At 44.9% G+C, this 14,285-nt stretch overlaps 2 protein-coding genes across 6 annotated transcripts; both read right to left on the minus strand.

The window, feature by feature from the left end:
- Positions 1-1,078: 1,078 nt before the first annotated feature.
- On the minus strand, positions 1,079-7,100 carry stub1 (STIP1 homology and U-Box containing protein 1). Its single transcript, XM_076970935.1, has 8 exons — positions 6,775-7,100; positions 6,014-6,243; positions 5,140-5,338; positions 4,748-4,913; positions 4,567-4,645; positions 4,371-4,427; positions 4,086-4,202; positions 1,079-3,085 (listed from the first exon to the last, which is right to left on the minus strand). The coding sequence occupies exons 2-8, from the start codon at positions 6,125-6,127 to the stop codon at positions 2,960-2,962; spliced, it is 858 nt and encodes a 285-aa protein (XP_076827050.1). The 5' UTR covers positions 6,128-6,243; positions 6,775-7,100; the 3' UTR covers positions 1,079-2,959.
- Positions 7,101-7,616: 516 nt separating this feature from the next.
- luc7l (LUC7-like (S. cerevisiae)) lies at positions 7,617-14,282 on the minus strand. Of its 5 annotated transcripts, XM_076970943.1 has the most exons (11): positions 14,016-14,281; positions 12,863-12,933; positions 12,443-12,511; positions 11,390-11,484; positions 11,182-11,280; positions 10,331-10,441; positions 10,059-10,202; positions 9,666-9,842; positions 9,132-9,220; positions 8,752-8,958; positions 7,617-8,506 (listed from the first exon to the last, which is right to left on the minus strand). In XM_076970943.1, exons 5-11 carry the CDS (start codon positions 11,275-11,277, stop codon positions 8,383-8,385), a joined length of 948 nt encoding a protein of 315 aa, XP_076827058.1. In that variant the 5' UTR covers positions 11,278-11,280; positions 11,390-11,484; positions 12,443-12,511; positions 12,863-12,933; positions 14,016-14,281; the 3' UTR covers positions 7,617-8,382. The 5 variants fall into 5 exon arrangements, with proteins under 5 accessions (XP_076827058.1, XP_076827059.1, XP_076827057.1 ...); XM_076970944.1 differs by lacking the exon at positions 12,443-12,511; XM_076970942.1 differs by having other exon boundaries at positions 11,390-12,511.
- Between the last annotated feature and the right edge of the window lie 3 nt (positions 14,283-14,285).

Here is a 14,285-nt window from a genome sequence, read left to right on the forward strand (position 1 = left end):
ATCAGAATGGGAATGTTGGTTTGAGGTCAGTGGTCTCACACGGAACAACATGAACAATCTTTCAGCATTCTTTTAGTTAACCCTTCAGATTTCCCTACTGTTCTGCTCAGTGGACACCTATGCCATACTAATAAATGCTCTCATACTCAAAAAACACCACCCACAACATTTTCCAGTGCTACACCTTTAACTAAACAAAGGTCCACACCAGACAGTTGATGGAAAAGATAAACCCTTACATTTAGAAACTTGGAATTGCTTTTAATTATCCTAATTTAAAGTGGTTATTCTCAAAATTCTGCTAGAATTTCATTAATTACCTTGATGATTAAATTGTATTTTCATTAAAGATATAACAAAGCACACTCCCACAGAAAGGGGTATTAGGGTCTGCTGAGGGAGCGTTTTTCGAGAAGTGGACCATTCTCCACAGAGCAATGACAGCAGCACAGCGTACAATGCAGTGCTAGTGGGGTAATGTAGCAGTGACATTTCAACAAACTGCATGGAGCCTGCACACGTGAGACACGGAGGCGTCTGCACACGCGAGACACGGTGGAGTCTTAGGGAGCTTGCTGGAGCTATAGAGGCAGGCACTGGAGGGGACCAGCATACTTAATGTAATCACAATGTTCACAAGAGTAATCCTTTCTAAGATCGTGATTCAGGTAATCAGTGAAATTGGTTAAAGTAATCCTCTCATTACCGTTTATGGCTTAAGCTAAAATGTAGGCATAATTACGTATATTCTATTTAAATATGCTTAACTTTAAAAGGTGCTTAACTGTCCCACTTCAGGAAAAAATTATCATAAGGTTCCACAGTCTCAATGCACAGAAGTTATATAGTCAGTCTGCGATAGAGGCGGTAGTAAAGCAGCAATGACAGCTGGAGATTATAACACAAGAGGAAATTAATACAGTAGGCAATTTTTTTTTACAATATCTACATTTAATACAATAAACCATTCTAGACCAACTCATTAAACGTGTATTGTGTAAATAGTATTCTTACATCCCTCAATCTCTTTAATGTACACTTTTAGTACCAGCACTCACACACACACACAGACAGAGAGAGAGAGAGAGAGAGAGAGAGAGAGAGAGAGAGAGAGAGAGAGAGAGAGAGAGAGAGAGAGAGAGAGAGATATCTTTAAAGTCTTTCCAGCCACAGATTTACACAGATGGGTCACATGTGAATTGCACAGATGAAGAAAAAATGTTTTGAGAAAAAAAATGTTTTGCAGTTTCTAACTGCATTTCGAACTTTAGAACATTTTTTAATTCCTTAGGCCTGCTTCCTTTTAGCGCTTTATAACATTAATATCACTTAGCTTTCACAAGCTAAAACTGATATTTGCTCTTAAAAAGTATTAAAACAAAAGCAAAAAATGTAAAAAAATAAAAATAAAATAAAAAGTTCCAACATTGTTGCAACACAATGTGCCGGTCTGCATACCTACAGTGAATGCACAGAAACACAACATTGAACAAAGCTGTTAGAAAAAAATAAGATTTATTCAACATGTGTCCATGTATCTTCTTGTTGGAATACTTGATGTAGCTGGTAACAGCTGCATGAATGGCTATGCATCTTTACACACTCCTATATAACAGCCAGCACAAGCTCTCTGAGAAGAACATGTGTATGCATTCTGAGGAAAAAAAAGAATCCAATAGACCCAAACAGCAAAAGGGCAATTTAACGGTTTAAATTAATGTCACTTTGACACCATGTGTCTTTCTCTCTCTCTCACACACACACTCACACACACACGGAGGTTGGGGAAGTGAGCATCACCACACCTTCACTGAGGATTGCATGTGGTTACTGATCCTCTGGCTCCTCCCCCTTCTCTCCTGATTGGCAATCTTGTGAGGTACTGAATCTCAATATTTTGTGTTTGTGTGTTCAATGTGTTAAAATATACAGCTTAAAGAAATCTCCCTAACAAAGAATTAGAGAAAAATCTAAATGAATGAAAAATTAATTCAGCTACACCCACTAATGCATATACAGTCCCACCCCTTCCCTCTCTCTCTCTTTCTCTCTCTCTCTCACACACACACACACACACACACACACACACACACACACACAAATTCCAACTGAAGCCAACTAATATTTAGCCAGCATGCTGATCCGTTAATAACAATCTTGTTTACGCACTACGTCGTTAATATCCATGTAATACAACATATCACCATACAATTCCAACATTCCCCAAATGTGGAAACACACACACAAACACACACCTCCATGCCAATATGGATAAAACAAAAAGATGTTTCCCATATTTATTCTTCTCTAAAAACATTGTCAGGTTATTTTTTTATGTTTTTGATGTCACAGCACTGAAATCGTTCAAATTCTACAACTCTGATACATTTCAAGCAGCTCCAGGATCCTGGAGAGAGGATGCGTGTCTTGTCAGGGTTTTGACCAGCCATAATTGCCCCACTGAGCCAGGACCTCAGAGGGAGACAGAGAGGAGCCACCGTGTGTGTGTGTGTGTGTGTGTGTATGTGTACATAAGTGTGTCAACATCCTCTGGGGTCAAAACAACCCAAAACAAGACCAAAAAATGATATGAACTATTCACCTTAATGCAGTTCACAATGAGACAGCACTGCATGAAGACAGAGGACGGGTGAAGAAGAGTGTCCTTCAGTTCCCATGGTGAGAGCACGGACGTAGGATTGTGGCACAAATACGAGGAGCTCATGGGGGTGGGAGCAGTGGGGGGGGGATAGAGAGAGATGGGGGGGGGGGGGGGGAATCACACTTCTATCAATGGGATGGGGGAGCAGTCAGAGGGAGACCTGAGACTCCAGCAGGTGCTTCATAGTGAGGTTCCCCCTGCTTAAAGTGCACATACATGCAGGAGGCCACTATGGTCAACTCTCGCACTCCTCCATCCAGTCCATCCACGCGTGCGTGTGTGTGTATGCGTGTGTGCTCAGTAATCCTCCACCCATCCATTCTCCTGGATGAAGGCATCAATCACCTCCTTCATAGCCAAATTAGGAATCAGCTGATCCTGTGTAAGGGGACTACGGGTGACTGGATCAAAATGCCCAACACGCTAGAGAGAGAGAGAGAGAGAGAGAGAGGGAGAGACATCACACTTCTGTATCAGTAAATATTTGCCAGGTATGTGTGTCTTCAGATTCGTCCACTCTACGTGTGGCACAAGCTTCTTCGGTCTCCCACAGGGACAGATACTATCTCAGGAGCTCACAAACACTCCGTGTTGGAAGACTCATCCCACTATTCTCATGATCAGTGTTTGATACAAGTTTGAAAAAACACAATAGGAAAAACCTTTCCTCCAACAGTTTTACAAATGAAGATTAAATTATGTGTCTTGACTTTTCCGGTAAAATGTTCACGCAAACAGTCCCACTTATACCTGCTGACGGTTAGATGGGATACTGCTGCCTCCAGCGCCTGGCACTTCGCATTGCATTGCTAGTCCAGTTATTGATTCAGGAGTGTGTCACTGTTAGCCGCTTATTAGCTAGTGTGGCCAAATATAAAATGGTTCAGGAGGAACCAAGTCAGGACGAACTACATCAGACAAGCCGTTAAATTAACAAATGACTGAGGTACACTACTATGAAGCATTTTACTGAAGCCTGCTAATGACCCTTTTTAGTTCAAATTTAGACGCATTTGAAACATGTGACGGCACAGCCGACTGCAAACAAGACAAGCATATTTCACCAGTTGTCCTTTTAGTCAAGATTGAAAACTTCAGGACAGGAAATGCTATAAAAAAAAACCAGTGTGAGCAGCAGGGTTAGAGCTTGACTGACTGAGTTTTGAATGCTAAAACAGAATAACGCCCCTGTTACATTAATAGAAACTCTCTTCTTTGTGAGGTGACATTAAACATATTCAGCAAGATGTTTTAAGACTCCAAGATGCTTTAAGGTCATTTCTTTTGCAAAGATATGTAGATCTGTAGCTATACCTCAATGTGTTTTCTCACTCAGGTGTGGAAGGGAGAGAAATAAAAGAAAGGAGGAGATCAAAGAAATGAAAGAAACAAAGAGATGGACAGACAGAAGGACAGATGTTACCTGCAGGTGCTCCTCAATGTCTTTGCGGTCATAGGTGATGCCACTGGGTGTAATGCATGGTTCTCTCATCAATTCAAAGCTTATCTTCCCACACAGATAGTCTGGAATCTCTCGCTTCTACACGTGCACGGACACACACACACACACACACACACACACACACACACACACACATTACATTCCTTTTCATAAAACAATACCAACTATAATGTCAAATAAATCACATTTCAGACAATAAGATTGCAGGTGTGCACACACATCTACCGCTCTCTCTCAGTCACTCACCTTCCTTTTCTCATCCACTTGAGAAAAGAGTTCATCCATGTCCATGAGATACTTGTCCTTCCATCAGAGAACAGACAGATTATTAAAACCAACACTGTCATGCTTCTGCTGAACTGATTAAACTGTTATTTCTAGACAACAGAGCATGTGTGAAACAACACGTGTGTAAAAAAGAGTGTGTGTGTGTACAACTCACATGTTTGGATTTAATCTTGCTGATTTCACTGTCGTGCTGATTGTACCCTCCCTGCTTTTCTCTATATTCCTCCATTTCCCTGCTCACATGCACACACACACACACACCCACACACACAAACACTGATTATTTAGCCTGCTGAGACAGAGAGAGACAGACATCGCTGAAGGAATACAGATACCTTTCCCTCTCAGCCAGGATGAGTTTGGTGAGATAGGCATGCAGCTCGTTCTCCTGGCTGATGCGCTTCTCCTCCATGCTGTTCCAGCGTTTTTTCTTAGCAATGCGTAAAGCGCTTGGAATGTCATCACCAAAATTCAGACGTTGTTCTTTCGCCAGGTTATATGCTGAAGAAAACAGTGGGACACAGCCATTAGTTTGTGGGAGAGTAAAGTGTGCGTGTGTGTGTGTGTGTGTGTGTGTGTGTGTGTGTGTGTGTGTCTCTGTCTGTCACCTGTAGGCGCCTGGCGTATGTGTGCATCTCTGCCCAGTGGTACGTGCCTTTGTGCATATGGACCTTTCTACAGCCTGCTAATGCACTGTGTGTGTGTGTGTGTGTGTGTGTGTGTGTACCTCTCTGCAGATTGCCAATGGCCTCTTCATAGTTCTCCAGTTCCAGGTGACACTGGCCCAGGAAGAAATGTGCCTTTACTGACTGGCTGTCGAGCTCAAGGGCGTGTTTGCAGTCAGCCAGTGCCTTATCATACTGCTGAAGCTTCACAAAGCACAATGCCCGATTGGTGTAATAGACTGCTACTGAGGGGTTCCGGTTCTACACACACACACACACACACACAGACATGTTAATTGTAAATATTCTGAATTTGTGGCCAAACAAACTGTCTTGTCTGTATATACAAGTTACAGGAGCTGGTTATTGTGTTTGGACAGCCACAGCACTGAGAGTGTAGCTAGACACAGATGGGGGAGTGACCACAGTGGGATGTGACAATTTAAATCCTTCTGAGTCTCTCTTTCTCTCTCCCTCTCCCACATATACAGCCACACTCACACCACTGTCAACTCTTCTACTCCACCACAAATATACAAACACAACATCATCTAAACCTAATAACTGCAGTACAGGTCTCTCAGTGGCAGTAGCTAGCACCAGATATGAAACTTCAACACATGACCAAGTGTGTATAAGGGATTTAAATTCTGACCCAGTCTCTATACATAACTTTGTCTATACACAACACACACACACACACACACACACACACACACTTGAGGTCATGGTTTTTCTGCATAGCAAAACGAGAGTACTGGATCACATCCCATCATGCATCATCAGGTATTTTAGGAACAAACAATTCAGCGATTATTAGTTAACGTAAAACTGCCCATGGCATCTGATACATTAGCTACATCTTACAGCCAGGTACCACGGCCTCCTCAGCAGGCGGGCCGGGGCGACCTCGCACCCAGTCCCCTCCACACTTACGATAGCTTTGCTGTAGCAGGTAGCGGCCTCCTGATATTTGCGGCAGAGGAACAAGCGGTTGCCCTGTTCTTTGAGCTCTTGCGCCGAGGAGCTCTTCTCCGGGCTGCTTGCCATCTTCTCTAAGGGTTCCGCGGTGGCCGCTCCCCCCTGCTTCCCGATCCTGTTCCCCGTCTCTCCGGCTGAGCACGTCGGGGTGAGAGCTGCGCTTCCCCCAGCTGCCCTCTCTCGCTCTACAACACAGGGATGCGGCGTTCGCTGTGGCGCAATACCCGATCACACTATACACACTTAACTAGCCAACATTAGCTTTACACAACAGCAGGAATCGGTGACGATCCAAACGGTGTGACTACCTGTAATGTTACTGGTGAGGCCAATGCACATTCAAACAACATGTGGCCACACTTGCTGTTAGGACAACGGCTGTTAATGTGGTGTCAGTGCCAATTAACTGGCTAGGTTAGCAATTTAGCTTGAGAAGAACGTATTATTTATCAACACTAAGGGAACATTTGTGGTTAAACACTTTTGAATGTCCAGTTGGTCAGTGATCCCGAAACAGGACGCCAGCTAACGGCGTGAACAACATCGTCCTCACGCCACTCATGACAGCGGGGCTAACGCGCTAGCTCGCTAACCTGCTGGCTAATTCAACGTAGAAGTGACCCAGTCAGCTTGGTGGTTCATATAATACACATCCCTCTATAACGGCCTTTCTGAAGTGGGCGCTATGACAGGCGGTGGCCCAGACCAAGACCTACCGGTTGTAAACACAGCACTCGCTCCAATGCCGCAGCTCCTGCCCCGGTTACACCACCAAGGCGACGTCGGGGGTGCCGAGTTACTATCCACCTAGCTTGGTTAGCTAGCTCGCCAACCGGTGACTAACTGCTCTGTCCCCGTCCCACCACCTTTTAAATAACCACCAAACTCATTTTTTGTTGCAATAGTAGTGACATACGCCTAAAAATGTTGTCATTTCCACGGGTCACTATATAAATCTGTACACTTTATCTCACTGTACGAAAAGCTTCCATCTTTCAGCTTGTTTTGACTATGACGTCTCGCGACCATAACCGAACGTCAGCGCCACGCTGGACGCACGCAGTAGACGTCATCACGCACATCAGCTCGAGACTCGAGGACGTTTCTCACGGTCCTCCATTATTGCTTGATGCTGCTAATCTTTATACAAAGATTTTTTTTGCTTTGGGTAACTGCTCATAGGTTACCAATTTACGTCTTAATAATCAAAATTTGGATCCCCGAATATTCTTAGGAGTATTTATTTTGAACCTGCGAGCAGTATAAATATTAAAGGTGAAAAAAATCATATCCAATCCCGACTCATATAAACTCAATGTCTTGCGTCCACAAGACTAAAGCAGGATATCGCAACACGCGTCACATAATCCACCCCCGGTTATCACCGAGCACAAACTTTCTCCCCCCCCACCCCTTTACAAAACTAGAGGAATATTACAAAGGACCAAATTAATTTATGAAAACACAGCTGAAAGCAGTAATTTTGTTTACTGTGGTGGACTCGATAATAGCAAAACCATAGGCTCACTGAGATGAAATAGAAGCAAAACCTTTAGAATTCATAAAATCCATTTAATGAGTTAGATTAGGACAACATGAATCAACTGTATTATAAAACAGACATTTTAAACTGAAAAAACCCACACCATTAAGAATTGAACTGGGCGATAAATCATTCAGTGATCTCTTCCTGTGTGCTACTGGGACAGCAGGAGTGGATGTACTCCGTCTATCTGTGGATTCTTGTGGCTACATTTACATACACTGACCTCAACCAATCCATCTGACACACCCTCTACATAACAGGACAGACACAATAAAAAAGCTCCACTGTCTAAGATTAATATAAGAAACAAGACAAAAAAAGACAAGAAACGATTTGTAGGACAGTGGTAATTATGGTAAATGCAATCTCCCCCAATACAAATGGCATGACCTACAAGGACCACAATGGCACAGGGCATGGATATCTAAGAGCAGTGCTAGTCATGCCCAGGGTCATAATGCTAGTCGATGTAGTGCATCCAACAGTGTCTGCTGCAACAGACCGGGTAGAATGCAGTTAGCAGTCGAGTGTCAGCTAATTCTGTAAATTGATCAAGAGGTGACAAAACACAGCTTTAAACCTTGCTGTGTTAATGACGTTAACGAAGAGTGACTTAGGACAAGGCTAGTTATAATAATAATAATAATAAAATAATAAAATAATGAATTAGATGTGGGTGGTGCTGCAAGGGTTGCACAGTCAGCTAAGGGGCACATGGTAAAAGTCAGAGTTTCCATGGTAACTGCAGTGTGCTGGAAAGGCAGTTGGGCAATGGTGCTCAGAGTTCTCCAGCCTCTCTGTCGCCCGAGCGACGAGAGTCCGCCCTCCCGTTGAGACCGTCGGACGACCCCCGCCGACCGTCACGCTCCCGGGATCGTTCATGGTCACGGTCACGCGATGATCTGAAAACACACACAACGCACATCGCCACCGTGTTGCTTTTTCTAGTATTTGTGAAGATAAAAGCATGTGTGACTGTGTGGGTAGCGTGAGAAAGTGTATTCGCTGCTGGGACGTGTGTACTCAAGTGCATCTTCCCTGCTGGGGCGTGTGGTGTGCAAGGAGGTGGGGTGTACTTGTGTGAGTATTTATTGTGTACTTGTGAGTGTGTGGTGTGCATGGGTGTGTGTGGTGGGGGAGTGTGTACTTGTGTGACTGTTCCCTGCTGTGGCGAGAGTGTGATCTGGAGCGGGATCTGTGCCTCCTGCGCCTCTCTCTCTCTCGGGAACGTGATCTGGACCGACGCCTCTCCCGTGATGCCGAACGGGACCTCCGCCTCTTCCTCTCCCGTTCACGCTCACGCTCCTTCTCCCGTTCACGGTCCCGCTCACGATCACGGTCACGGGAACGAGACCTGCAAGCACAGGAGACAATCAGCCCCAATGGCCTTGTGCTCACCCTTGAGACAGCAGCACTGAGTGAGGACAGGGGACAGAGAGCGCAGTTCTGCATTCCCCCCTGTATGATCTGGTCCTGCTCAGCTGGGGGGAGAGATGGTTAAAGGTGAGGGTGTGAGGGATCACTTACTTCTTCTTCATCCTCTCCTCCCGCTCACGCTCCTCTCTCCGCTTGAGACGCTCCTGGTTCCGCCGCTCTTGCTTATCTAGAACAGTTTTCTGGAAAGGAGAGGGACGTTCTAGATCAGCTTTTTAGAATTCTGCAAAATACAGATTATTACAGATGGAACATATCTGAACACCTCAGCAGAGGGAGGGCATTACTACCACATTAGACTTGAAATGTTTAACATTGATTTCAGCAACCGATTCTGGATTCAGTCGGCGTTGGTCTCACACGACACAGATGCTTTTAATTGTTCTGAGTGAAGACACTGCAAGGAAACCCCTGTAGCTGTCTAGCAGTGGTAACACTACTCCAATCAATTGATTACCTCTCCAAATGGAGCGTTTTATCCTTTGTCTAAAGGATAAATACAAATTGAATGTAAATGTGTATGGAGTGTTTGGGCAAACAATGAACCAGGTTACCGTCATCATGCTGGGCCTGTATAGCCTGACTGGAATGCTTGATCGAGATGTAACCACAGCAACCAAGACCTACCTTCAGCTGCTCCAGTTTCTCTCGGATCTGGATGAAGCCCAGGTGCAGTTTCCCGCCAAAGTGGTCAGCGAGACGACGGTCGTTGTCATGGAGACCCAGATAGGCAGAGCACACCTCACACACACGAAGCTTCTGCTGTTGGAAACTGGAGGCAGGCATCGAGTTTCTGTACTCCTCCTACAGACACACCCGCATATCACTCATGTCAACTCCACCTTTTAAACACGACATCGGTTCTTGGGAAATTTACATCAACTATATAGGCACCCCCCACCCCCACCCCCCCCCCCCACCCCCCAAACACACTCCTCCAGCACGCTCTCTCACACACACACACACACACGCACGCACGCAAGCACACACCCCTCCAGCACGTGTGCTGCCCAGACTGACCTCTGCGTCCTTCTTCTTGCTGCGCACCTTCTCCACCTCCTGCAGGATCTTCTGGGCTTCATCAACATTGCCCTCTGCACCCAGCTGCTCCGCCTTGGCCAGCAGCTTCCCAATCTCCTCGTTCAGCTCGTGCACCTTCTCAGCCTGCCAACACACACACACACACACACACACAGAAACTGATGCAACCTTACACACAGTTGAGGTCGTGGTCTCTCACAACAAAATGTAGGTGGGTTTTAGTTGAAATCTTTGCTCTCTTCCCCACGCACCTTGGCAGCGACCTCCGCACTGATCTCCTCCTGTGTCTCAGCCAGACGTTTCTTAGCCAGCTCGGTTCTGCGGTCACAGTCAGCAATGAAGGACTCCAGATGGTCCACCGCCTGAATAAGAGCAGAGATCACCATCATCCCAGCACAACAACCAGACATCTGTATATTCTGTACATTGCTTATATGGACAACACTGAGTCAGCAAAATCCATCTTCATTCTCCCATTTAAATGCAGTTCCTTCCAAAAACTTTACTATGCCCAGTAAGCAGTAGCTGCATCATTCTGAGTTTAACCACCATAGTGCCAAACTGTAGTGTGCCAGCAAGACCAGAGGACTCCAACAGTCTCAATGAAACTACAGTAGCCAATCAGTCTCCTTAACAAGGGGTTAGTCACTGATTTTCTAACCAATCACTTTGGATCAGAAAAAGAAGTCAGACTGGGATGAAGGAGTGTCTGCTCCTCAACACCAATGTGCTGTGGACTACGCCTGATGATCCAAGGCTTCTGCAAAATCCACTGGCAAATGAGTCAAGCGTGCCTCACCCAAGAAGCAGCAGACTTAAAGGCATTTAATGCCCGTTTTAGTCCATAAAATGAATGATACACCTCAGATGGACCGATGTAAACTTAGTCTTTAATATCCAGTGTCCTTCATTTAATACAACGTCCCAGTATGTTGGGGCACCCAAGACGGGCAAATCACTGTCGGCAATTCTTACAGGAACTCTGACGGCTGGACAAATGTCAAGCACAACAACAGGAGACACTGAGGAGACACTGCAGCCCACCGGATACAAATATAAACAGGTTCGCAGTGAGGGTGTTGAGGCACTGGGTGGCACTCACGTCCAGCTCGAAGAACAGGTCCCTCTCTTTAGAAGCAATCTCATAGTCTGCACGCAGGGCCAGGTCATGAATCTTTGAGCATTCACCAAGGTCCATACGCTAAAGACACACACAGAGGGAGAGAGAGATTTGTTTAGAACCGGCAACAGAATCTGCAGCCTGACTCCATTCAGAGGCATCAGCAGATGGAACTAATGCAGTTTCTTACCGTGCCAGACAGAATGTCATGCGGGCAGCAGTTTAGCAGGTGAGATTTGCACACACGTTCGTCTGTGAACTTCACCCTCTGTCGAGATTCGTCTCCTGCAAGAGCAGAACACATGCGATGAGTGGAAGGACATACACACATATACTGTTGTCTCACACACACACATTCACGCACTTCAACACTACACACTGCTAACTCTGGGGGCCAGGGTCACATTTCTGCCTCTTGCTGCAGAAGGGGATGATGGGATTTGTAGTTGAGGAAGTGAGCCTGAGAATGAAGATGCCTGCTGTACTAAAAACTAGATAGCTGGTTAGTCTCTAATGCCAGCTCTGGTATGAAATCTCACTACATATTACGAGAGTTGAACTTTATATCAGAAGTCTCCACCACACCAAGGACCCTTCAGCAGCTGTTATTAAATCAAGCACAACTCTGTTTAAGTTGCCTTTGGCCAGTTTGGTATATGCTCCAATAATGGTGAAAGTAACATCATGTCTGACATAAGGTCAGTTTGGCTTTGGCCACTGCAGTTATTTATGCCCTTAGCATTGACCCCCGAGGGCAAAATTAGATAGGGTTATAAAATAAAAACACACAAAACAAGAAACTGGCATTTAACAAGTCAGGGAAGGGTTGTGCATTTAACATATAGAGCAAGAGTCTGTCTCTGAGTAGGCAGGCAGGGTTGTGCTGTGTTTAGGTATGACAGGAATATTAGCTGACAGTGAATGGTGATGTCCTCTGCTTTCAAACAGCTGACAGGAATAGACAGATGTGGGGGGAGGGGGGGGGTCTACCTTTGGTGTGAACTGAACTGCACGAGTTGCAGGTTAAACATTCAGTACATTTTATTGACTGTTGGAAACCGTAGGGCCAGTCTGCTGAACATATTCCATACCTTCAGTAAACAAAAATGGTGAGGCGAGGAAAATGTACACAAACAAAAAACCAAAACAAATAAATGTAACAAAAAAGAAATCCAAAAACTAAAAGTAAAAGTGTTAGTTTATACACACTGCGAACTCTCTCTCTCTCTCTCCCATACTGTACCCAGCCTGGAGCTTGTATTCGTCCGTGGTCTTAATAAAGATTAAAGGGTAAAGGTTTTCTTGAGCAAACCTGCAATGAGGAAGTTGGGAATGATACACAAGAGTCAAAGTGAAGACCGTCGGCCCAGGATTTCCTTTGTTTGCTTTTGTTTTTTTTTGTTTGTTTTTTAATGTAGCTATTTTCCTTCTGTCTTATGTGTCAAACTGGTCCAACAATGCATGGGCAGAGCCCCATGCTAGCAGGGTTCACCCAGCGCCTGAACAAGACGCCATCCTTCTCACGCTGCTGAGATCTTACTTTACCACCACTGTGGTTTACCAAAGCTCCTGATGTAGGCTACAGAATAGTTAGGCTACTTCTGGAAAGCAAATATCATTGTTTGGATATTCATAACAGCTTTAAAAATCATTTGTGACTCACGGCTCGATGAACATGAGGCTTTTCTGCAACTCCCTTGCAGATTGATGTAGGCTGGCAAAGATACACTGAACCTTAATGAATAGAATAAAGGGGCCACAATTGTTCAGTTTGTACGAAACACATGTATGGGAAGCAAATGAATTCATCTCATCACTCACACAGACACAACGTCATTCACACGGCGCGTGAGAGACATCTCTCACAACCAGTTAATGTCACTTAAACACATGTTGATCACCGGACGTCCCTCATGTCACACCACTTTATCTACTCATCTCGCTCTGGAATGATTATGGCCAGAACCGTACACACAACACCTCCTACGGCACGATTCCCTCTCGGAAATGTCACTCATAATTTAATGCTTGCAACCAATTATTAGCTATAAAGGAAGGCAGTGTTGTATGCATTATTTACAACAATAATGCACAAATACACAAATGTTGTATTTGTGTAGCGCTTGCCACAGAAAAAAATAACCAATTCAGCTGAAGTACAAAACAAAGCTTATATTCACTTTATTATTAACATGTGTTTAATAATGCATAGTCTGCAAGAGAGACGAAATGGTTGATAAAATCCTTGCCATCGGGCGTCATTCGTTGTTCTGTATCGGAATAACATTTCATTTCGCATTATAGACCAACGTAGATGTAGCTGGTCAGCTAACATTAACGTCCCCAACTTAAATGGACAGCGTTAGCTAGATGTGCTAGCCACAATGCTACAAACCCTCGGCTAATCAACTACAGCTAGACTTTCGCACCAGTAAAAAGACACCAGATATATAGTGTTTAAAATGTTTATGTACATTCTACAAAAATACATTAGATATCAAATTAGCGAGCTATATAATCAAATAAACGTTCCCCACTCGGTTCCTCCATGTAAGGATAGCTCGATCATGAAGCCTATCAAGGCCCAACTACGACGCGCTCGCGCTAGTTAGCCTTAGCCTACCTAGCCAGCTGGCTAAATAAGTTGATTTGCCTCGGCCTAGTTTGGCCACTGACCTCGTTAATTAACGCTAGACGAATACAAACATTAAATGGTGCATTTCAAGAGGAAATCGTTGCCCGTTATCCAGTTCTATCTGCCGCTCCGGGGTGTCGGAGTGCTAGCGCGCTAGCTCGCATGCTAGCTGGTTACTCACCATCCCTCGCAGTCCCCATTAACTGGTCGAGCAACGCTCTCATCTGAGCCTGGGCCGACATCTTGGTCGATTAACTACGCGCACTGTACGATACTTGATTTCATATACACATATACACACTACTCCGCGTTTTTAAACCAGCATCTGCTATCGATATATTAATTTGTTTTATAAAGAACTCAAACGTTTTCTGTGTCGTCGACGTCGCCGACGTTTCTCTCCCCTTCGACGGTTTAGCGACCGCGGCGGGACGGGAAGAGCCAAACATCC

Source organism: Brachyhypopomus gauderio, chromosome 13 (assembly GCF_052324685.1).
Source record: "Brachyhypopomus gauderio isolate BG-103 chromosome 13, BGAUD_0.2, whole genome shotgun sequence".
NCBI lineage: Eukaryota > Metazoa > Chordata > Actinopteri > Gymnotiformes > Hypopomidae > Brachyhypopomus > Brachyhypopomus gauderio.

What these genes read in the sequence shown, in the direction of transcription:
- stub1 (XM_076970935.1), bottom strand. Translation starts at nt 6,127, where the DNA reads ATGGCAAGCAGCCCGGAGAAGAGCTCCTCGGCGCAAGAGCTCAAAGAA. An exon ending in ATCCTGGCTGAGAGGGAAAG is followed by an intron (nt 4,646 to 4,747) that starts GTATCTGTATTC and finishes GCATGTGAGCAG; the next exon opens with GGAAATGGAGGAATATAGAG. An exon ending in GCAAGATTAAATCCAAACAT is followed by an intron (nt 4,428 to 4,566) that starts GTGAGTTGTACA and finishes CTCTGATGGAAG; the next exon opens with GACAAGTATCTCATGGACAT.
- luc7l (XM_076970940.1), bottom strand. Translation starts at nt 14,076, where the DNA reads ATGTCGGCCCAGGCTCAGATGAGAGCGTTGCTCGACCAGTTAATGGGG. An exon ending in GTGCGGAGGTCGCTGCCAAG is followed by an intron (nt 10,203 to 10,330) that starts GTGCGTGGGGAA and finishes GTGTGTTGGCAG; the next exon opens with GCTGAGAAGGTGCACGAGCT. An exon ending in AGAAACTGGAGCAGCTGAAG is followed by an intron (nt 9,221 to 9,665) that starts GTAGGTCTTGGT and finishes TCTCCTTTCCAG; the next exon opens with AAAACTGTTCTAGATAAGCA.